Here is a 25,329-nt window from a genome sequence, read left to right on the forward strand (position 1 = left end):
TTGTCCTACAAAACAAAAGCTCAACATTGAGCTTTTTTCTTGTCTGATGGAGCAATCTGGTTTACTTGAAAGTGATTGCAATTATATTTATTCTATTATTTGAAAAGCACAGATGCAGGAGTCACAAATGGTGATTCTCATATTTATTATTATTATAATTATTTAAATCTGAGGATGTCTTTAGAGCTGATGTGAATGTATTCACCAACGGGCTGACTTCAGAACCAGTCCCAGATGATAAAACTTTCATGAATACCACATTTGCCCCGAAAAACTTGTCAGTGAAGTTGAGAAAATCACCAAATCAAAGACCAGGAGCTGGATTACTGACAGCAGCTCACAGACTGCCTCAGACGGCCTCAGACTGGCTGTCTGTGATTAAGAACTAACTACAAGCTCACAGGCAGAGTTCAGTCACAGCCATCACACTGACTGGAGTCACATGACTTGATGGCATTATGATGAGAGCTGAACTTACATGAGTTGCACTGACTGATCATGTTGTCAGTGTCGTGTTGTAATGTAAATAAATACAACATTTATATTGGTAGTTCATCCAGCTGCTCATTGAAATGTGTTTTTCTTGTTCATATTGTGTGTGGTGAACAAATATCTTACTTTTTATATTGCACTTAAATTCTGTGTTCCTGGTCTCATCAATTTGAAAGCTGAACCAAAGTGTTTTGATTTCATTCAATTAGAATTAGGCCAAATAAAAAGCCTCAAGTCATAAGTCCAGTCTGGACCGTCGTTTTCTCTCAACGCCTCAATAGGTAGATCTTGCCGGTCATGAAGGTGGAGGTCAGTGATCTTGGGCTCAAAAAGGTTGGTGACCACTGCCCTACATGAACCACGGAGAAAGCCCGAGAAAAAGAGACTGAATAGAGCACAACATACATAACAGGACCATTATTGCTGCCGTGATATCGCCCGGCCCTACTTTTTCTTGATTGTGTGAAGCGCATTACAGTGATAACTAGTGCCAAAATAAGTACTTCCACAATACCAAAGGCAAACTGTATTGGAAACAGCACGCAGTAATCCCCAAAGTGTAACTCGTAAGCTGCTGCCTGTTTTTGGAAACGCTGAATCACGTGTGTTCAGGATCCGGAGAAATCAGGAGCGCTGGCTTTGGGACAGAAAGGCGACAGCACGATGAAACCAGAGACACCGTGGAGGACTGAAGAGATACTCGGGTTGACGGACGGGTCAGCCATTGGCTTTAAGGTTGCAGGTTTTTGACTCTCCCAGAAACCAGTAGGGGCATACAAGTGGTTGAGGGAGACATTTCCTAGTGTGAATAATGTATGTGTGCCTCTTGTGTATGGTCATCTAAAATGACACACCTCTACTGTGTGTGTGTGCGCAAACAAATCCACCACTGTGCAGAAGGTGAATATGAAGGCGTATATGCAGACTGCATTATTTATTTATTTGAATGCGGGAGCAATTGCTTTGGAGCGTGTTTTTTGGGGAAATAAAAGGGTGTTTGAGCTGAAGCAAGTAATTGATAATATGATATGATATACAGCAGCTGTTCGGATTGTAGATGCATGTTTTGTCTTCTTTATCTAGTAAAAATGTTGCTGGTTCCAGTTGCGGTCATTGTTACCTTCGCATTGAAAATGCGGAAGGTTATGTTTTGATCGCCGTGTATTTATTTATTTATTTGTATGCGTGTTATTCGCATAACAAAACAAAATTTAAACCGAATCGCATGAAATTTGGTGGGATGATTGGTTATTATCCGGGGACCATTTGATTAGATTTTGGGATCGATCGGGTCAAAGGTCAAAGTCATGAAAAGGTAAAAATCTTCTTGAATCGCATGAAATTTGGTGGGATGATTGCTTATTATCCGGGGGCCATTTGATTAGATTTTGGGATCAATCGGGTCAAAGGTCAAGGTCATGGAAAGGTCCAAATCTTCTTTTTACCATAGCGCGGTAAATTTTTATCCAATTGGCATGCAACTAATGCCAACATGTTCATAATTCAATGCCCAATCTTGTGATATGCGAAGGTATGCGCTCTACCGAGTGCCCATTCTAGTTTGAAATTGTTTTGATATAGATACCACTTAGTGGACCAACTATGTTTCTATAAAAGACCACAGCTCACGATATAACATTATTTAATGTAAATATTCAGTTTTCTTGAAAGGACGGTACATTATGTCATCCGCTGAGACGGTATTCATTTCCTCCAAAACCAACATAACGAGAAAATGACCCACCTCCTTCTACCGCCCCACCAAATTCTGTTCTCAGCCAAGTGTCAGATACTTTTCAAAATATGTATCAGACACTTATTTTTCCTGCAGGGGTAAAAGCATTTTAGACACAAATTATAGCTCAGAGCGCAGACTTCTTTTTAACACGTCTTTAAACAAGTCATAGAAAGATCTAGAGGAGAGAGGAGTTTAGATGGTTGCGAGAGACTTTAAATTCAGCTCTTGACAAAAGAATTCCAGCTAAATGGATGGAAGGTAACGGTGGGTGGGCTAAGATTTACAGAGTCCACCCGTTGTGGAAAATATCGCACCTTTGGGTAAAAAGCCCCTCAAAGCGTTGCGTTTTCTGCTGCAACAAGGCGACTATTTTTACTGCACTGGTCGTGCATTATTGATAGACTTATCCGTTTAAATTATGTGACAGTCAGTTATAATGTAGCACAATGTCTCTGGGGTACTACAAGTGTGTGTGTGTGTGTGTGTGTGTACCTTTTAGATGACATCGTTCTTTTGAAACGTCTATAAAAGATTAGTATGAACCTGCTTCTACAGCTCTGTTCTTCTTTCAGTTTTGTTTCCCCCTCCTTCGCTCTCAACCTCAATCTCTCGCTCCGTGTTTCCACCTCCGTCATTATATAAACCGCTATCTGTCTCATTCGACCCCCCTGTGCTCTGCTGTGTTTGTTGTCTTTATGGTGCGTTGGCAGTCTTAGGGGAGGATAAATAGGGTGTTATCGAGCATGGTGATCATATCTGATCTGGCAGGCGGCTGACGGAGCGAAGGCAACACTAGCTATGTTCTTCTCCTGCAAGTTTACACTGCAGTTCACAGGCCTCCAAATTCTCTCTTCTTCTTCTTTTTTTTTTTACTGACTGAAAGCTACGATGGTCATAATCCGCAAGGAGCTGGTGGTCTGGTTTTTGTACGAATACACATCAATGGTTGGATAAATAGGGTATACTAATGAGACGGTAACAGCTGATGTAAGCCTACGTTGGTGAGCCGGTCGACGTACTTTTGTTTGTATCGTTCCCGGATCCATTTGGATTCAGTCCGAGATCCATTTTACAGAATTCTTCTTAAAAAAGTTAGATGTTAATATCTAAATTAATGCAAAAAAGTAAATTTTTTGTGTGCGTGTAATTTCCAGTTCCTTGTTCTTTGTTAGATTGGAAACACCCAATGAAATGTTCCCGTCGTAACGATGTGCTTACCAGTAGGCCGATAATTGCTCAAACCTTGAGCTTGCTGAGCTCTCTATCAAATCCACCTTGGTGGAGCAAAGTTGGCTGGATATGGCATCACGTGCATGCTGCAGTTTGTTGGAATGTCGTTCCCTCCGAACCGAAGGCTTTTTTTTCGAAGGCGGTTTTATTGCCGGTGTTCAGGTTGGTTGCAATGAGTCAAGCTGGCGGAGTTGATGTCACGCTTCAGCACTTTCAAAACAACAGCACTCAGTGCTAGAATACAAATGGTATATCTCAAACAGATGGATACAGATGACAAACGATCTCAGCCATGGTATTGTTTCGCCGGTTGCCTGATGTTCAACCCATTAGAGTGGTGTTTTTTATTTTTAACAGGTGTCGTTCAAGAGGTCTAATGCAGCATGCACCTCCCGAAAATATTAAATTAAATACTACATTAGCAACACGGTAAAGGAGAAGCATGCCTCCTGTGTCCCGTGTGTTAGATAACCGTACTTGACGACCATATGGAGCCTGTTTAGTTTAATTATTTTTAAATGCATGCCCCCTCTCCCCAACATTAGGCTTTAATGTGTGAGCTCACAATCCAGAGGGCGATAGCAACGGCATGGGAGGAAGCAGTGTGTTTCCATCCACCTGTTTTCCTGCACCGTCTTCAAATCAAGCCTTATGAAAGATCACGATCAAAAGTTAGGATCAGTTTACGGTTCACACTCTGTAGTTGACAGAAGTTCTTGTAATCCTTGCTTAAACTTGTGAAGATTGTGTAGAGTTGTTTTTTTAATCTCTGAAAAAGCTCCCTCCCTCTGAGCCTGCCTTTGATCTCGAGCTGTAACCGGTCTCCTGGGATCCCACACACAGGAAATACACACACACACACACACACACACACACACACACACACACACACACACAGGAGTGTGCTTGAAAACAACACACGTTGAAACCTAATCATGGCGGTGCACTGTCAATCCACCCTCCTATCTGCGTGTGTTTGCCCCCCCCACTGTCTGCCTTGACTGAATAGTCCTACTGTTGATCCTACAGTGTACACTGCAGCTCAAGAGTGTGTGTGTGTGTGTGTGTTTTGGGCTGTTTGCTTTGCTGCATGATCTTTTTCGCCCAATCCAGTCATAGAGAGTTTGATTCAGTTTGACATGAAAACCAAGACTCCAAAGCAATAATTTTTTTGCTTTTTTATTTATTATTTATTTTCTCAATATTTATTGGTGGTTTACTGTTAATGTTTGGAATGATATGTGTGGCAGCCCACCAATGCTGGCTTGTATAACACCTTTTTTTAAATGTATTTTTTGTTTTTGAGGGCACAGGTCTGCATTTGAGGTGTTTTGAGATTTTTGTGCGCTGCAGAAATGCTGAACGCGCAATGAAAGTAAGGTGTGCATTACACATGAAGTCCAGATGTTAATTTAGTTCATCCCGCTGTGATTCCTCACTGGTCTATCCTGTGCTCATGCACATTTAATCCCATTTATGAAGACATATTAAAGGATTTTCCTCTACTTTTTTGTTGTTGAGGTGGGTCTGTTCTACCCCCCGTCCCCCTCTCAATTCCTATTCCATTACTCAATCTGCAATGAATTAAAGAAACACATCCCCAAATCACTTGGAGCACATGCGACAAGTTCATCGACTTCTTTCTTACTTTGGAAAAGGGAACAAAAGGGACATAAGCAAACTGAAAACACAACAGCACGAGATGTACCGGAGGGCTAATCCGCGGGATTTCTTCTTCACCCTCATTTGTTTTTTATTTGTATTGTTTCCCTTTCCCCATTTGTTTTGGATTTGATTCCGCTCATTAGTTTGGTTTGTTTTTCTATATTTCTTTCTTTATTTCTTTTTTTGTCTCCATTGTTTGTGTTGGAGGCCCATTGTCCACTGCGGTGGCTATCCAGCGTATCTGACCTCAGCAACTTTGTGGCGCCTCAGCAGAATGTGTCTGTCGCTTGATTACGGAGAGCAATCCAGAAGCGGTCCCGATTCATAACCTGGTTGACGTCTTCTTAGATTTATTGACAATCGTTTTTAGTTTCCGTTTGTCCTCTCCCCATGAAGACAACACGAGTGGCACGAGAGGGCGGAGCCAAGTACAACCAACTGCTGAATTTTTAGGGCGACCAACATTTTACAATTCTCTTCCATGAACTGATTACACACTGAAAAGGGTAAAAGTAGGCAGACAAAGACAGAAACAGCAACTGTAACGACCTGTCAATCTCAAGGTGGCCCCGCCCTAAAACATAGCCTGCTTTATGGTCTATCTGTCTCTAACTGGACAATATCTTATTGTATTGATGAAGACTTGAAACTATAGATTTAGATCATAAACTCATGTTTATTTGAGGGAATAAATCAAGTGAGAAGTAGTCATTTTCTCGTCTACGTCAATACAATCAGACTTCTTTATGCAAAAAAGAGTTCGCCCGCCCCCACTTAAAATAATGCAAGTTCTGTTCAGGGCCAGAGGTCACCAGGTGTGTAGGACATCCTGATGTGAATGATTTTCATGAACCGTATGTATACGTGTTCCCTTTTGTATACATTTGCTTATGTTGAAAGCGTGGAGTGCGTTGGGATTATTCAGCATCTCTGTGTCTGACTTACGTCCTTCCTCGCCTCCAGCAGCGGTTCTGAACTGACGGCAGGAACCAAAAGAAGAAAAGAAAGGGCATGGCGTTCTTATATTTCGGCTCCCGTCGTATTGTTTGTCCCTCTGGTTTGGAGTGTGCTGTGACTGTAAGTTCATCCTCCTGTTTCACGGTGCCCTTGTGTCTACAGATGAAGTACATCAAACACACGGTTGTTCAACCCCCCCGCCCGCCTTTCCTCTCCTTCTCTTGTCTCTTCTTCCGCTCGCTGTTTTCCCTGTTTTTTGTTGTTGTCTCATTAGGTTATTATCTCCTATTTCTTTCCACTTTACTTTACACTCTCTCTCTCTCTCTCTCTCTCTCTCTCAGCGCGTTAGGACAGTTAGTCGGCAGTAGTAATGGGGAAAGCATAGAGTTCCCAGCAGAGTGACTCATCGCTTGAACGAACAGGGTTCGTGTGTGTGTGTGTGGGGGGGTGGGTTTGGGTGGTTGGGGGGCGCACATGTTTGTTATTTGGGTGTATAGGTTCCCCATGCCTCCTTCACACTGAACACATGGCGAAAGCTCCTTTGCCGTCAAAGGTCATCTGTCGGTGAAAGTCCAACATACATAAACTCACACAGGCACGCGCACTCACACACAAGCAAGCTCATTCCCAATATGGTGCCACAAGGTAAACGTCTTTGTCTTTGCTACCGCACTTTAGTGCGACTAATAATTATATTTATTCATAGTCAAAAAAAATTAAACAGTACTTCACTTTTCACATATTTATGGGATGACTGTGATGTTGACAATAATCAAGTATAAGTCGCAGTGAAATAATTATCCAAACGTGAGAATTATGAGGATTGGACATATTTAATGTCAGCAATGAGATTTTGATTTTTGTTCTTCCTTTAAATTGTTTTTTAAACATAAATCAGGGTTAAAAATGAAACCTGTTTTGAATTATCTCCGGCTATTATTTCTTTTCGTGGTGGAGCCGGCGGGATGCTTTGCGTCTGTCTCCGTTCGGTCTCCTTGTGATGACACGGCGTCAACGCAACCGAATGCTAATCCCCCCGAAGACGACCCGGTCTCTCATGACTCCCTGCACATTCGCGCACATGTTTTTTCTCAGCATAAAAGCAGCAATGTCCAACTATCTGCTTCATGTCTTTATAATTGCTCCCAGCAGTAGTGCGGCGCCAGTCAACACACACGCATTTTGTTGCGTGCGCGCAGACACATGGGCGCACGCACACATTAACTCACGGCGCACATCATCATCAGAGTGTGGCAAAGCAGAACTGGGCAGAGTTTTGTTGTCAGACCAGCCAGCTGGCATATTATCTTGGACAGAGTTTGAAACGGTTAACAATAGCTATGTGTGTCTGTGTGTGTGTGTGTGTGTGTGTGTGCACAGAAGGCGAAGAATAGGATCCAGATCGCCATAAAAAAAAACGATCGTGTTTTCTTCCACCTTCACAAAAGTCGTTTCTTTCCAAATTTCCCTCCAAATGTCTTTCTTTTCTTTTTTTGTTCTATTTCTGATGATGAGTTGGCTGAGCAGGGGGAGTCATTGAGTCAAAGATGTGTGTGTGTGTGTGTGTGTGTAGCGCCTGTAGCCATTTCTGCGAAAGGCCTTGCTGGCTAACACAGAGCAGATGTGGGTGGGTAGGTGGGTGTATGTTTAAAGAGCTGTCATTGGCTCACACAGAACAGATGTTGGTTGGGCCACCACCACCACCACCATCATCATCATCATCATCACCCTCTTCTTCCTCCGGCTACCAGAAGATCCAGACTGTTCTGCCCCCCCTGAACCCCCAAAACGAGAGCGAGAGGTCGAGGGCGCGTGATTGGTCGGAGAGCGGTGCCGGCGCATCGACAGACGTTTAGATCAGCATGCAGATGGCCGGAAAGTCTTAACTGAGACACTTATCGCTTTGGAATTTTCCAAACCAAAGTAATGAAGTGCTGCGGTTTCACAGTAATATTCTGGTGCTGCCAGCTGACTCCAGTTGAACGTGGTCCAAACAGGCGAGCGCAGTTTCATACAGCCATGTTCCAGTTGATTCTGTCTGTTCGAGAAACTTTCTTTAGTATTTAAAAGAGAAAACCAGAGCTTGTGAACAAACGTCACCAAGAACGTTCTGCTTTCTGTTGCTGTTTAACGGTCGTATTTCTAATTAACCATTCGCTTGTTGGGGATTTTCACTTCAAAATATTAACCTGCACCTCTTTGAAAATCATGTCCAGAAGCAGGGAGAACTCAAAAATGTATCGTGGGAAGAATAAGAATCACAATGCCATAAAAAGTGTAATATATAATGTACGTATATATCCGAGTGTGTGTGTGTATATATACACATATATCTAGATATGTATGTATATACGTATTTATAGAAATATATATATGTGTGTGTGCGTATATTTATATATATATATATATTTATATATATATATATATATATCTGCTTCATGTCTTTATAATTGCTCCCAGCAGTACCGCGGTGCCAGTCAACACACACGCATTTTGTTGCGTGCACAGACACATGGGCGCACACACACATTAACTCACAGAGCACATCATCATATACGTGTGTGTGTGTATATATACACATATACATACACTCTAGATACTGGAGCCACGGAGTCACAATATAAATGTTCTGACCTGTCATTGGCGTCCATAACTCCAGGAATTCAGAGATACAAAAAATGTTGTGTTCGGTGTAAAAAACATGGAGGTGAACGTGATTCACCACAGAGCGCCCACTGAAGCGTGGCGTTCGCCTAGCGCTGCACCACTGGAAGAAGGCTTGTTGTCCAGCGGAACATCTGCTTGGCCACTCTGTCAGCGATCGGTGGACAGCCACAGAACTGGAACACCGTGTCTCATCTCTCGGGTGTAGTAAACTCTTTAAAACTTTAAACGCAGACCCTTTCTTCGTGAAAAGTAAAGTCAATGCCGAAGTGTCTTTAAACTTGTATTCTCTCTACTGACCTTTAGGGGGCGACTCATCTGATTGTTTAGAAATCTATGAGAAAATGACTCTACTTCCCTCAGTAAACATTGTAAATATGATGAGTTCATGGTCTCAATCTCTAGTTTTAAGTTCTTCAATACTGCATGGTATTCATTTAGTAAATTACGGTCCATTTAACCAGACAGGTGACCACGCCCACTCCTTATTCACAGTTCACGGCTAATTCAAAGAGTACAGGAACACAGCGCGGCATTTGGAAATCTCAGTATGCTGCAACGCCCGAGATTTGCGAGATTAAGCGCACGGTGGTGGTTGCTATGGCGCCGGCTGTCAGCATCGAGCTCTCCGCCCTCACCGCAGTGTGTGAAACAAATAGCCAACACCTGCTGCATCCAGATTGTCTGCCAGTGGCTGTCAATCAAATGCAACTCCCACTTGATCTCCTCCATCTCCATCATCGCGTCCAGTACTTCTCAGTGAGGGATAACTCATCATCTCTATTTAATAAGTCACCAGATATACTGACACGTCCTGCAGAGGAAACAGGAATTAGCGAGGAAATTCAGCTGCTGACGGGCTCGGAAAGAGAACATTCGATATCAGCTAAACTTATTAAACAACGTGCCTCCTTGTTTCCTGGCCAAATCAGTGGCTGAGCCAGAATGATATAGTTCTTAGGCCTCGGCTTATCTATATAGCAGTAAAATATCGCAGATAAAGAGTGACACATTTCACCCAAGATTGCAACTAACATTTTACAACAAAACGTAGAGAAACAGCAAATCTTCATATTTGAGAAGTTGGAACGACAACTAATGTTTTATAAACGAGTGAACCGATGAATCAGTAATCAAGATCATTGGTCGACTCATTTTCATCCCGTCCATCTTTGGAATCTCATCAAACCACTTCAATGGAACCGCATGTGTGCAGTGGCAGTGTATCAAGCCAGCCATGGATAGTATTGAGAAATCCATAATTCAGTTATTTAAAAAGTGTAAAATAGCAATAGGTGTTATCCTTTATACCCAAAACCCATTCGAGTCAAAGTTCTTATAAAATTGCCATCTCCCGGCCAGGGTAATCAACCATTCTGACTGTTGAACTAGTAACACAAATATATCCTCCGATGTATGGAGATGACTCATCCACGTCTAGATAGTGATACACGGCCTGAAAAGGGTGCGCTGAACTAGATTAAAGAAAAGAATAGCAAAGTAATTGGCAGTTTGATGTGGATTACTAAATGATGATGTCTGTGCCTTTTGGGTACGGTGCTGATCCGTCAACACACACAGAAAAGCGAGGTGTTCGAGGACAGCTGTGTGCTCCGGTCTGTTTGTGTGTGTGTGTGTGTGTGTGTGTGCGAGTGCAAACGCATGCAAGTGTGCATGTTTTTTCTTCTTCCAGTTAAGGCTTCAAACCATTATGCATTTCAAACATTTGTTTACATGTGAAGTTGGTGTCAGTACAAACGTGTACGCTAGCTTTATTTAACTGAGTGTGTTGTGTGTGTGTGTGTGTGAATAGCTGGCATATGGTAGCCATCTTGCCCTGGCGGCGGTGCTGGAGGAAATTCCTGCGTTGTAGAGCTAAAGCCAAGGCGACGTGCGTACACACACACACACACACACACACACAGAATACAGGTTTGTGATACGCGTGCCAAAGACGCTCGCACAACTCTTTTTGCACTTTTTTGAAAGGACTAACAAGGTGATGGAAACAATGTTTCCCACTATGGGCCAGAGCTCTGATTGCTTCTCATGCGATCGCTTCCTTGGGAGTATTCCCTCACCCTTTCTGTCCGTCTCTCCGGCCTCACACACGCATGCACAAACAAAATGAGCACACTGGCCTCGCTCTGTCGGTCGGCCGGGCACTATCTCTGAGCACACATGGCGGCCATTACTCCATGTGTGTTTAGGCCCGGTGCTCGGGCCAGCCGCTAGATCGCACTGGCAAGGTCCAGATTCTGCACACGGCCTGTTTCCCAGGGTTCAGTGTAAACCGTGGCTGAAGGTATTACGGCCCGTCTGTCTTCCATTCATCAGGGTTGGAGCTGTTGGAGGAATCCAACCCGATGTATTTCTTCTGAGCGGTGTGGCAGCGGTCAGCGGCGACGACCGTGCTTCCGTGCGGCGATGTCACCGGGAGAAAGTGGCCGCCGAACTGTGTGTGGTTTGACGACACACAGCGAGACACGCTGACCATTCAGAGCAGACTGGGCTTGTTACCTTCGCACGGTAATGTTTTGATCGCCGTGTATTTGTATGCGTGCGTGCGTGTTATTCGCATAAGTCAAAAAGTATTAAACCGAATCGCATGAAATTTGGTGGGATGATTGGTTATTATCCGGGGACCATTTGATTAGACATTGGGATCGATCTGGTCAAAGGTCAAGGTCAAGGTCATGAAAAGGTAAACATCTTATTTTAACCATAGTGCGGTCAATTTTTATCCAATTGGCATGCAACTAATGCCAACATGTTCATAATTCTATGCCCAATCTTGTGATATGCGAAGGTATGCGCTCTACTGAGTGCCCGTTCTAGTTTCTTATGGGGGGGGGGGGGGGGGGGGACAGCATTTCAGATAGAGGTTGATTGCATGTATGTTCGGATAGTCGCTCTGAGAACAGTTTTTTTTGTGGCATATTAACGCATGCAAACGTGTTGTGATCCTGAAGATAAGCGTATTTTGTATCCTTTGAAGGAACACATTATTGTTCCAGTTTCACGGTCCAATTTGGAAAGCAGAAAGCTGCGTATCGAGAACACAATGTGATTATCCCATTATCGCGAGAGTTCACAACAACAACAAATATTACAATTCAATAATCGCCAAGACCCGAGATGATCGATATGGCTTATTTACAAAAAAAAGTGTATATTGTTCAGGCCACACATAAGCGTGGGGAGGAAGCCGGTGAACTTATTTGAATTCAGTGCTGTTTCTAAATCCAAGCTCTTCAACATGGCCGCCCAGATGTTTCCACCACTGCTCTGCCCTTCCCTGGTCTCACCCGTTTATCTCCTTTTCTTATCTTCCTCGGGAACACGACGTATCAGCTTTTTATCCACTTCTTCGCTCACTCAAGACCCGCCCGCCGCCCCACTGGCTGCTGGGAACGCGTCTCTCCGCGTGTCTCTGTCGTCTTCGTTCGCTGGGATTTTCAATTTTATAGCGTTTCTCTTGGCCCGCTCGTAAGTTTTTATCCTTTGCCAAACCACAGGCCTGGCACAACCAAATAGAAGGATCTATTTCAAAAAATAAATATGTTTGACATCAGTAAATAGGACTTTGAGCAAATAAATCAATAGACGTTTATGTTTTGGGAAAAGTCTGATATGTGAGCTCTGTGTGTTTTCCGTCCATGCTCCGTTTATCATCTGTCGACACCTTTTTTCTTCTTCTTTGATTAGCATGTGGCTGAGGCTGCAGAGTAACGCATCTCAATGAGGCGCAAAGAGGGCAAGAGATGACGGCATTCAGAATTCAAATAACACTCGGCAAAAATAAATAAATTACAAAGGTAGTGTGCAACAGTCGAACGGATATTGGCTTTCAGTATCGTCAGGGAAAGAGACGGAATGATAGAGCGAGAGAGAGGAGAGGCAGAAAGCTATTTTCATCCACCGCCATCTGTGGCATTATAGTTGAGGCTTATCATGTGTTTGTCGTTATTTTTTTAGTTTCTGTTTCTGATGCACGCTGCCTGAAGAAATACAAAGCTCCCAATATGGCTGGCACAGCAGTTGCCCGTAAGATTTTAAGAACAAATAAAAGTATGTAGGCCAGATTTGCCTGTAATCATATTTCTGCCTGTGAATCAATATCCCCGAGTCTGCACCCTTCACACACGCAAACACCTGCAGGGGCGGCTGTAGCTTAGTGGGGTAAGAGGGCCGTCCTGCAACCCCAAGGTTGTCAGTTCGATCCCCGCTCTCCCCATTAGTTGCAAGTCGAAGTGTCCTTGAGCAAGGCACTGAACCCCCAGTTGCTTCCCGGGTGCATCACTGCAGCCCACTGCTCCTTAATAACTAAGGATGGGTTAAATGCAGAGAACTAATTTCCCCTTGGGGACTAATAAAGTATATATCTCTCTCTCTCAATCAGCGGCGTGTTTATCACCTGGAAAAGGTCAGATGGGACGGGGTGGGCAGTGGTTGCTGGGGCGACCGGGGTAAACACCAGAGCCGTTGTTGTCGTCCCCACCCCTCCCTCCTCACCACAGCACCGTCCGGGCTTAACCTCCCTTTGTTAATGTTGGCTCACACACACGCACACACGCACACACACACACACACTTAAGTCAGTTAAGTTAGCTTTTGGCCGATCACTCAACATGCCATTGTTTCCTTCTCATCATTACTGTGACAGACAAACACACCCACACTGATGATCAACTTGTGCAGGCAGTGGGTAAATTGGACCATCGGTCTTTGTTAATCTTTAATCCTTGACACAAACTCTTATGTCCTGTACTCATGAACAGGATATCCTGTTATAATTTGTCATGTCATATTTCTTCCCATCTGTTTGCTTTACCATTGCATTGGCGGCGCCGCCTTTCTTCCCTCCCTCCCTCCTCTTCATTCTTTCATTCCTCTTGTCTCTGTCTCTTCTCCCCCCTCTCGCTGCCTTTGCTTCTTCTCTTGTGGAGCTGCCTGAATGTGCGTTGGCATGCCACGGTGTGAGTGACTCACCATGTGGGATTACGCCGCCACAGAGGAATGGCGTGTTTACACGTCGTTTTACTACGAAGTCCTGCCGCCATCATCAACCCTGGATTTGTTCATGGAAACAATAGAGCAATTCTTCTGCCTCAACAGTCCATTGGTCCTTCACCCCCCACCCCGGCTCATCACCCATGACCTCGTTATTGCCGTCGACTCAGAAAGGAATGTTTTTTTGTGTGTTTTTACACCCAGGAATCTCCGATTGCTCCGTTTCTACAATTATTGTCAATTACTCCAGTTGCGGTTCCGGTCCGGATTTTTGCCAAGTCGAACGAAAATAGGAGCAATTTCGTTTATTTTTTTAACCCTCGAGAACAACAAATTGTGTGGCTCGGGTCCTCGCTGTCGCTTTATAGCGTCTCCAGGCACTGGAGACAGTATCCATGGCTACATTCCCCCTGTCTATTCTGGTTCTCACTTGAAGAGTTACAGTGGAAAGGTGACTAGGGGGGGGGGGGGGGTGTGAGTCACAGAATAGGCTTGTGATCGCACACACACACACACACACAACCTGTGAGAAGAAAGAGTGTTGAAAGCTGAGAAGTTCAATGTGGTCCTCGACTATTGGTGGCTACAATGAACAACATGGTGCAACTGTTTTGCATTGAGCATTATTTCTCAGCGGCCAGTAGGGCCGAGGGAAGATAACAACCACCGTTGGTACCTTAGGGGGGGGGGGGGCGTAGTAGCCCACCATGGACATGTTTATGTTTTTTCCACATTTAGTTTCAGAGAAATCTCCTCCAGCTGCTGAGGAAAGTGTTTTTTGTGGTGAGATCGCAGCGGTCGCGTGGCTACCAAAAGGGGAGTTTGGGTATGGAATCGGGGGTGGGGTGAGGGGGCTGATCTGTGGCCTACGCACTGGTGTTACCGAACTGCACATGTTTTTTAGGGTTTTTTTTGCATCAAAGAAAAAAACCATCTAATGTTTGCGAGAGCGGCTTTTAAAAAAAAATCTGCACCACGTTGAGAAGACGGTTCGGATTATTTTCACGTCTAGTGGAACATCTGGTACTAGAATTATTTTTACACCGTGAAGATGTATGTTCCTTCAGAGGACTTGAATATAATTTACACAGCAAAGCTTAAAGAAAACTCTTCAGCTCTACGGGTACGGTATTGGATATACTATATACTGGTACGGTACGGTTTATAAGATATACAGGTTGGATTGTCCGCCAACGTGGACATCTGCCACTAATGGCGTTAACATCTTCTGGATGGAACATAATCTCCAATCGTCTAATCTCGACACGTTTAGAACAGAGCTCGCAGACAAACGAAGCAGAGCTGTAAGAACCAACGTGTGAGCAGGGACATGCTGCTTGGGTTGGAGAGGATAGATCGTCTCTCTGCTCTCGGGGAACAGCGCTGTTCTCGTGTTTACTGGACCGTGTGCTGTGCGGCATTAGCGATGGAAAGTTAAGCAAATCGGCGCCTGAAGAAAGGCAGGCGGGCAGGAACCCAGGGAGGATTTAGACCTGACGATGGGGAGGGGGGGGGGGGGGGTAGAGATAAGAGAGAATTGATAGGGGGAACAAATGGGGAGCAACGTAAAGATGCAGAGAGGTGCAGGAAAAAGGAAGAGAGTAAAGTATGACATAACTAGAACGGGCACTCGGTAGAGCGCATACCTTCGCATATCCAGGGTTTTTCCTGGGTCAAAATGGGTCTTCGGTGCTCCCAAAAAAATGTTTACTCTGTAATTTTCGTCAACAACTCATCTCGGCTCATGCGCGCCAGAGCTCCGATGCCGGCGCGCGCCTCGATCAACGGTGATGCGCGTACACAGGTGAGCACACCTCAGTGTTAAATTAAGCTTAGGGCACCAACATGGCAAGCGGTACTAGTCCCACCCCCCTGAACACTGAACTCGATTACTATTGATCAAAACAGAACGAGGGTTCGGCTGGAGCCTACTTGAAACATACTTTTGAGAACATATTCGCTGACATGCACGTGATGAACACAGTTTTTATTTTTTATTTTTTTTCCATCGCAGACTTTTTTTTGCCTTAGGCGCTCGGGATTTGTCATAGGCGCTCGGGAAAACGGCTTTGGCGCGCGCCCAAATTTTCTCTATGCAGGAAAAACCCTGATATCACAAGATTGGGCATTGAATTATGAACATGTTGGCATTAGTTGCATGCCAATTGGATAAAAATTGACCGCGCTATGGTAAAAAGAACATGTTGACCTTTTCATGACCTTGACCTTTGACCCGATTGATCCCAAAATATAATCAAATGGTCCCCGGATAATAACCAATCATCCCACCAAATTGCAAGCGATTCGGTTTAATACTTTTTGTGTTATGCGAGTAACACACATACAAATAAATAAATAAATACACGGCGATCAAAACATAACCGTCCGCATTTTCAATGCGAAGGTAAATATGTTTACTGAACGTTGGACGTTCTGGCATTGGAGGGATGGAAACGGCAGGCAAGACTGAAAGTGGCAACAAAAAAAGTAAACGTCAAGGTTTTAAAAATAAAATAAGTGACTCAGACTGAAAGTGGTGGACGGCGAAGAGAAGAGTCCTATGGGTCTCACTGTCACACTGGACTCTGCAGACACAAGCATTTAAATTACTGTTGCCTTACCCCACAGAAGCCCAACGTCAAGTATTTATTCACATGAAAAAAGAACATATTCTCCTATTTCTACGCATAAAATGGGCATATTTCCCCACGTCAGTGAACGCCAATTTCTCAGCAATGACCCGCCCCTTTATATGGACACTGAGGTATAGATGATGTAGGTTTCTATTCATGAGATCGGCCACTTTTTTTTTCCGAGAGGCCACCTCACAAGTTGTCGATACTCAGAAGATAGCACATTTTTCCCGAAGCAGACGTATTCTTCGTCGGTGGGCAGTCGAGCATCGTTGGAAGGATCCGGCGTCCCGTGTCAATCTATACAATGAGAATGACCTCCGTACCAGCTGCGCTGCAGGTACAGAATGTACAGAATGTACAGCGGCTTCAGAAAGCACAAGAGGGAAGGGAGAGGGTGGGGAGGGGGGAGATTTAGATTTTGCTGACTGCGGCGTGACTGCGCGGTGGCGAATGTAACGCCCTCCTGCTACATCATAAGACGCTGGCCGAAATAAAGGGGATCTCAGCTCCCCTTCAAAGAGTTCAAGCTCCCAGGTGTGCGACCTTTAAGTCTCGGCCGCGCCGTCCTCTTCGCCGTTATCTCGCCAGATGCCTCACTTTAAACGGACGAAGGATTTCACCAACTCCTCGTCCATCGTTTGGATTCTGTCCAGTAATGTGCTCTTGAATTGCTCAAATGTGTTTTTGAAAAGCCCGGCCAAGGTGATTTAGACCGACGATCCAGGATTCTTTTCTGAAGTTGGTAATAGTGTGTTCCATCGCTATGAGTTTTAGAATACCTCTGTCTTTCTAAAGATACGATCCACAATGGATTTAGCAGTTTTATTAAATTCCCCATCTCTAAAAAAACACTTAGGGGAGGTTTTAAAATGTCGTGTAAGGTCGTCAAATTCTGCTAATGGCAGAAGACACCTTGTTTCCATCCCTTGTTCCAAAGCCTCTTTTCACTCTTCATGACGTACCGTGTTTCCAAAGGTCCAAGTTGCATTCTCACCTCATTCACACTCCCAGCCGACTGTTCTCTGCGAGCTCTCCGTGACCAGCAGAGACGATGTGAAGCCTCACAGTGTCCCAAAGCGCCGCGTGACTTCCTGTTGGTCTTGGTTTTCCTTCTGCCTCTCCGTATAGCGCCGGACGACTCCGAGAAGTCTATAAAAAAAGGTGTGTGTTTCTGTGTGTGAGAGATAATTACTTTTCCTGGCAGTTCATGTGTGTACTTTTTGTATACAAATATGTAAAAGCAAAATAAAGGTCAAGGTGAAGGTCACATGGCCCAAAAACTTGGAGAAGGAGATTCTAATCCCGAACAAAAAGGCATAATGAATTCAATTTTAACAAATGAGCTTCCAAACTACAACCACTGATTTAATAAATAAATATAGGTGATGTCACTGTGATTCACAACCTTTTCTCTTTGTGAGGCAAAACTCCAATTTGTTTCCTTTCTATACGAACGAGAGCTCTGTGACGACTCTATCAGGACTATTATTACAGAAATACTCTCTCGCTCTCGCTCTCTGCACAAACCTGGCATTGAGCGCTTCAGCAGGTGAAGCAGAATGATGGATGAGCGCCGAGAGATAAACACATCTCTGATTGCTGTTTCTTTGACCAGCCGCGCGATCGCCTTCAGCTGGAAAAAAGCTCAACCGGTTTTATGTTTCATCCATATCTTCAGCTCCAAACGCACGTAGACAGAAGTATTGGCGCCACGTAGCTCTTTCATACTTCAATACAGGGTTGCATCACTTCTGTCACACACTGCTCTCCCTTTTCCTTACGACTGATCCTTTTCTGCTTCTTTTTAAAAGAAACAATGCACCTTATAAATCCTTTAAAAATGATCTGTAACTCTTGCAATTATTATTTTGCGTGGTTTGCGTTTTCTATAGATCGTGTTATCGCGACTCCAGCTTCGACAGTGTCCTGTTGGAACAGGAAGTGCAATGACACCTTTATTCTTTAGGCTTTATTCTCCCTCCCTCACTGGGTGGGAGCATTAGTATCTGAATCTCAAGCACTAGATAAGATAAGCGTGTTTGTTTTGTGTGACTTTGGGCTCATAAACACATACGCCACGTAGTCTTTCATACTTTATCACGTTCACAGAGACTTTGTTCTCTTCTTGAATATTTCTTCCATTCCACTGAAAGTATATTTTATGTTTTTGTTTTTGTTTTTACCTTCGCATTGAAAATGCGGAAGGTTATGTTTTGATCGCCGTGTATTTATATATTTATATGTATGTGTGTTATTCGCATAACTCAAAAAGTATTCAACCGAATCGCATGAAATTTGGTGGGATGATTGGTTATTATCCGGGGACCATTTGATTAGATTTTGGGATTGATCGGGTCAACGGTCAAGGTCATGAAAAGGTCAACATCTTCTTTTTACCATAGCGTGGTCAATTTTTATCCAATTGGCATGCAACTAATGCCAACATGTTCATAATTCAATGCCCAATCTTGGGATATGCGAAGGTATGTGCTCTACCGAGTGCCCGTTCTAGTTTCTGTATAGAATACTCTCTTCCATTACATGTAAGAGAGAATACTCTCTCTCTTAGTATAAATGAGATGTGTCCAGGGACATATGAATGTTCAAGGACATTATGTGTCCCTGTCAGTGTCTTTCCCTGCCCACTTAGTGCAATTTGCATTTCTACATGTCTATGTAAACCATATTGGCATGAAGCAGTTTTATCACATGTCTCATGTTTATTGTCGTTTTAAAACATGTGCCATGAATTAGTTTAGCGCGATTTAGCTGCTCAACAAAACTGAGACCTTCTCTCATTATTTACATTTGACACTTGACGTCTTGCTTTATTACTGCAAAGGCAATACGGTCGTCCGTGAAAATGCAAAATTAGAGAGTGAGAGCGAGAGAGAGACAAACAGGGAGAGAGAGAGAGTGACTGGCACATATAGAGACAGGCGCAAAGAGAGAGAGAGAGAGACTGGCACAGATAGAGACAGGTTCACACAGAGAGAGAAATATTTGGCAATATTGTTGTTGCAACATTCATGCCAATAAAGCCTATTGAATTGAATTGACAGAGAGACAAAGACAGAGAGAGAGGCGGACGCAGGGAGAGAGAGAGAGCACATCTTGGTTAAATGACAGAAACAGAACTTGGCGGGACCAAACCGCTCCATGGATCTGGTCTCCAGCACAATTGGAACTAAAACTTAACAACGTCTGTGGAAACCAGAACAAAAGAAGAAGAAAAAAGTCCAACATAATCTCCCTTCTGTTCTTTTATGAGAAATGTGTTGTTAGTTTTGAGAGAGTTCCACTTGCGGGAGTTCGACGCGACCGGTCTTTGCATTATCAGCCTTTGCATTTTTTTCCGACTGTTCGCGACATGTACGTTTGTACGAGTAAAAGAAAAGAAAAAAAAGAAAGGCGGTGTGTGAGTTTACAGCCGCACAGTGTTCACATCGGTATGTCGTTACAGCTGCTCCGGTGAGCAAAATGACTAGAGAAATGAAACACGTCTGGCTGGTTTCCCCAGACGTTTGTTTTTCCTTTTCTTGCACAAAACGGACTCAGAATGATGAGGATCGGGCTGTTGCTGATGTTGTCCATGCTTACCGCCAGGCTTGAAGAGAACTGCAGCTATTTATGCTAATGCACTCACTTAGACAAAGGTTTAAGAATGTTAAGTGTGTGAATAAGAAAGAAAGAAAGAAAGAAGGAAAGAAAGAATGAAAAGAAAATGCTTCAGTGAAAAGGCTGGCCTTTAGTTTTCATTTATAAGCACTGGGACTAATATAAAACATCTCTCTCTCTCGCTCTCTCTCTCTCTCTCTCTCTCTAGATGCCAGGCCTTTTGTCCACTCCTGTGTGTCTGACAGTCATCTGGTTTTTATCTTGGTCGCTGCGTCCCGGTCGTGCTCAGATTCGGACCGATGAAGGTAAGTCGCACACGCGTCTGCACGCGCACCCAGCATGTTCAAAACACACACAAACACACACACACACACACACACGATGTACAAACATTCTGTTAAGGATAAGGCACGGATTCCTTTGTGAACTATTTTGGGCGCTCTTAACTTATCTCCACTCAAAGTGCTTGTGGCTTCTAAAGCTGTCGCAGAAGAAAAGGAGCGAATCCAAAGCAGTTCATTATAAACACATCGTAGTTCATTTTTGATTTGCATTTTTTTAAATTTAATTGCTATAGCTAAATTTGAATTAGTGTCGGTCTGCGAACAATATGTCCATTGTTGAAGCGTTCTTAGTTTTTTTCTCCCCCCCCTCCCCCCATCCCCCCCTCTCTCACACAGCACTAGAGGAATCTGTCTGACATGAAGCAATGCTTCTTCCATCTTTGTTTCGGTCTCCCTCTCTCTCTCTCTCTCTCTCTCTCTCTCTCTCTCTCTCTATCGCTGCTGTATCTCTTTCTGAAGCCAGCCAAGTGAACCGCTCCAACATTAAGAGCTCATTCCCTTTCAGGTGAAACTGTCAATGTCCCCCCCCCCCCCACCACCTCCCCCTCCCCCCATTCATCTCCCTCTATTTTATTGTTTGGAAAGTACTGAATTTCAGCCAGCTTGCAATTTCTGTGTCCACCCTGCCATCTGATTTCAATGTCAGGAGAAACTGTGTGTGTGTAAGTGTGTGTGTTTGTGTGTGTGTGTGTGTCTCTCTGGGCCCCCTCGCCAATGGGAGAATCAGATATGAGTGGAACGCTGCGGGTTTGGGGAATAATGTACTTCACTGCCAATAAAACATGAATACACACATTCAGACCAGCCAACTCTTTGCACTGCAAGGCCCCAGGTAACGCACACTTACAGAAACAGAGGGAGGGGTGTGTGTGTGTGTGTGTTTGGTGGTTAAAGGGAAAAGGAAAATCTGGAAAGAACTGACGAGAGGCATTGATTAAATTAAGAGTTACGGAGAAAAGAAGAGATGGAATGTTTGGATAATGTAGTCAGTGCAAATTAAATGAAAGGATTGATGCCGTTTTCAATAACTTTGACCAGGTGTAGTTGACCAATGTTTGCTCGTGGAGTTGGCGAAACCATCAACACCAAAATGATTTGCCTTCTCTCCGAGTTACTTCATGAGAAGCGGGCTCCGTCTCTTCGTGGATCATGAAAAACAACGACCTTTCGTTCATTTTGTGCACGCGGTTGCAGACCGGTAGCTGGCTCGCAGCTCGCGGCTCGGCAGTTGTTGAGTGTAAACGGTCAACTTTTAGGCAGATGACCCCGCGCTTTGAGCTCGTCACCGCCATGGCTCCCATCGTTGGGGCCTCCAGAGTGCTGGCCTGTGAAGGAGCCCGGTCATTCGCACAGGTCCAGGCGGAGCAGTCGACAGTCGGGCCTCGGATGCAATCAGATATCCAAACATCATAAGACGCGTTCCGGTTTGTCGTTGCAGGCCTCCATTCGCTAATAACAAAGAGAACCTCAGTGGAATTAATTGTCCCGTCCACTCAGAAACACGAATGCAGCCACACATCCACTGTGGAGCCCTCTGCCAGCGAGCTCGTTTCCCCACAGACACCAAAAACAACAGCAGGAAGGCCAGGAAAGTGATCTGAAAACCAGGCTTTGAAAAGGCCCACGGTAACTTTTTAAGGGCACATGAGGTTATTGCAGCAGGGGAAAGTAACATCAATATCTACCAATAGAGCACTTTGAATAATAACATCCTCATGAGTGCCTTCACTGATGACTAACGACAAAGAATCCAACTTTATCTTTTTGTACGTGAGCCATTTTCTTTTTTATTGTCTTTGAAAAAAATTGGAAAGTAGGCTTCGATTCGACATTTACAGCTGTCTTTCAGACAATTGACATTACATGATGCTCATTTTAGTTATACATATATACAAGCCCTGGATCACCAGGGACCTGAAGGCGCTTCTTAACATTAAGAAAGCTGCTTTCAGGTCTGGAGACAGGGATGAGCTGAGGAGAGCCCAGCGCAACCTTAAGGTGCAGCTCAGGGAGGGCAAGGACTCCTACAGGAGGAAGCTGGAGGCCAAACTCCAGCTGAACAACACAAGGGAGGTGTGGACTGGGATGAAGCAGATAACTGGCTTCAAGGTGGGAGGGAGACAGCCAGGGGGCTCCCTGGAGAGGGCCAACGAGCTGAACTGTTTTTTCAATAGGTTCAGTTCACAGCCCCTCCCCGTCTCCTCCACACATCACACCTCCCAAACACCTCCTCCCCTCTGTCCCCCTGCTGAGCTGCACATCCACCGAGCCCTCAATAACAATGGGCTCCTCCACCCTCCCACCTCTCTCTGTGACGACTGACCAGGTGAGAAGACAGCTGGAGAAACTACTCCAGCGCAGAGCTGAAGGTCCTGATGGCATCAGCCCCAGGGTCCTAAAGACCTGCGCCACCCAGCTGTCTGGTGTCCTGCAGCACCTCTTCAACCTCAGCCTGAGGCTGGGGGAAGTCCCGGTGCTGTGGAAGACGTCGTGCCTGGTCCCTGTCCCAAAGAAGTCAGCACCATCTGGCCTCAATGATTACCGACCGGTCGCCCTCACCTCCCATGTGATGAAGGTGCTGGAGAGGCTGGTCTTGGCCCGCCTCCGGCCGCAGGTGAAATCGTCGCTGGACCCTCTGCAATTTGCTTACCAGCCTCATGTGGGAGTGGACGACGCCATCATCTACCTGCTGCAACGAGCTCAGTCGCACCTGGATGGAACCGGTGTCTCTGTGAGAGTCACTTTCTTTGACTTCTCCAGTGCATTTAACACCATCCAGCCACTGCTGCTGAGTGAGAAGCTGCGGTGGCCGGTGTGGACGCGTCCACCATCTCCTGGATCACTGACTACCTCACAGGCAGACCACAGTTTGTCAGAATGGGCCATGTGCTGTCTGGAACGGTGGTCAGTGATGTTGGAGCCCCACAGGGAACTGTTCTGTCTCCCTTCCTCTTCACCCTGTACACTAGTGACTTCCAGTACAACACGGAGTCATGCCATCTGCAGAAGTACTCTGATGACTCTGCAGTGGTCGGGTGTATTAGGGATGGACGGGAGGAGGAGTACAGGGCAGTGGTGAGTGACTTTGTAAAGTGGGCCGATGAGAATCACCTGCGGCTGAACGTGGCCAAGACCAGAGAGATGGTGGTGGACTTCAGGAGGAAGGCGACAGCTCCTCCACCTCTGAGTGTCCTGGGAGTGGACGTGGACATGGTGGAGGAGTACAAGTACCTGGGCGTCTCCATCGACAGCCGACTGAACTGGAAGGCCAACATCAACGCTGTGTACAAGAAGGGGATGAGTCGACTCTTTTCCTGAGAAAGCTTCGATCCTTCAACGTGTGCAGCAAGATGCTGGAGTTATTCTACCAGTCGGTTGTCGCCAGTGTGCTGCACTTTGCCATTGTCTGCTGGGGGAGCAGCATCGGAGCCGGTGACACCAGCCGTCTCAACAAACTGGTTAGGAAGGCTGGCTCCATCATCGGCTGCCAGCTGGAGCTCCTGGAACAGGTGGTGGAGAGGAGGACGTTGAAGAAACTTGTGTCCATATTGGACAACCCGGACCACCCTCTCCACCACCTCCTACAGGGACAGAGGAGTACTTTCTCCAAACGTCTCCTCACGCTCCGCTGCCACAAGGACAGATACAGGAGAACATTCCTGCCGACGGCTATGAGGCTCTACAACAGATCACCTCTTGCCAGATCATAGTGTTGATCTGCACTTCACACATCTCATTTGTTTGCACTACACACATACACACACATTTCATTTCATTAGCTCTGCACTCATACACACACTTTGCTTTTTGCACTCTGTCTATATTTAATATTTTGTGTATTTGATTTGTCAGTGTTGTTGTGTGTTGTGTATGCATGTGTGTTGTATATTTACATATATATTTTGTTTTGTATTTTACTTTTATTTTACTTGTATACTTCTATATCTTTCATCCCTGTTTCTTACATTTTGTGTTTTTTTTTTTTTTACTCTTGTGTGTTGCTGCTACTGTCACGACAAATTTCCCCTTGGGGATTAATAAAGTATATATCTATCTATCTATCTATCTATATAGACCAAAGTGTAAAACATAGGATAAACTAGAATGGGCACTCGGTAGAGCGCATACCTTCGCATATCACAAGATTGGGCATTGAATTATGAACATTTTGGCAGTTGCATGCCAATTGGACAAAATGTATCGTGCTATGGTAAAAAAAGAGTTTGACCTTTCCATGACCTTGACCTTTGACCCGATTGATCCCAAAATCTAATCAAATGGTCCCCGGATAATAACCAATCATCCCACCAAATTTCATGCGATTCAAGAACATTTTGACCTGTTCATGACCTTTGACCTTGACCTTTGACCCGATCGATCCCAAAATCTAGTCAACTGGTCCCCGGATAATAAACAATCATCCCACCAAATTTCATGCGATTCGGTTCAATACTTTTTGAGTTCTGCGAAAGATTTTGACCTGTTCATGACCTTTGACCTTTGACCCGATCGATCCCAAAATCTAATCAACTGGTCCCCGGATAATAAACAATCATCCCACCAAATTTCATGCGATTCGGTTCAATACTTTTTGAGATTTGCGAATAACACGCATACAAATAAATAAATAAATAAATAAATACACGGCGATCAAAACATAACCTTCCGGCATTTTCAATGCGAAGGTAATAAATACACGGCGATCAAAACATAACCTTCCGGCATTTTCAATGCGAAGGTAATAACAAACTAGAATGGGCACTCGGTAGAGCGCATACCTTCGCATATCACAAGATTGGGCATTGAATTATGAACATTTTGGCATTAGTTGCATGCCAATTGGACAAAAATGTATCGTGCTATGGTAAAAAAAGAGTTTGACCTTTCCATGACCTTGACCTTTCACCCGATTGATCCCAAAATCTAATCAAATGGTCCCCGGATAATAACCAATCATCCCACCAAATTTCAG

General features: G+C 44.6%; 1 protein-coding gene across 2 annotated transcripts in view; it reads left to right on the top strand.

Moving 5' to 3' along the window:
* Nucleotides 1-25,329, top strand: part of il11ra (interleukin 11 receptor, alpha) — a 53,369-nt gene that overhangs the window by 13,054 nt on the left and 14,986 nt on the right. Inside the window, exons 1-2 of one of the 2 annotated variants that reach the window (XM_056433084.1) lie at nt 6,092-6,202; nt 20,222-20,318. In XM_056433084.1, coding sequence (XP_056289059.1) covers nt 6,137-6,202; nt 20,222-20,318 — 163 coding nt within the window. In that variant the 5' untranslated portion in view covers nt 6,092-6,136. Of the gene's footprint in view, nt 1-6,091; nt 6,203-20,221; nt 20,319-25,329 lie in introns of those variants that run through there. The other variant, XM_056433086.1, reaches the window with a different exon arrangement.

The sequence above is a fragment of the Pseudoliparis swirei genome, chromosome 15 (assembly GCF_029220125.1).
Source record: "Pseudoliparis swirei isolate HS2019 ecotype Mariana Trench chromosome 15, NWPU_hadal_v1, whole genome shotgun sequence".
Classification (NCBI taxonomy): Eukaryota; Metazoa; Chordata; class Actinopteri; order Perciformes; family Liparidae; genus Pseudoliparis; species Pseudoliparis swirei.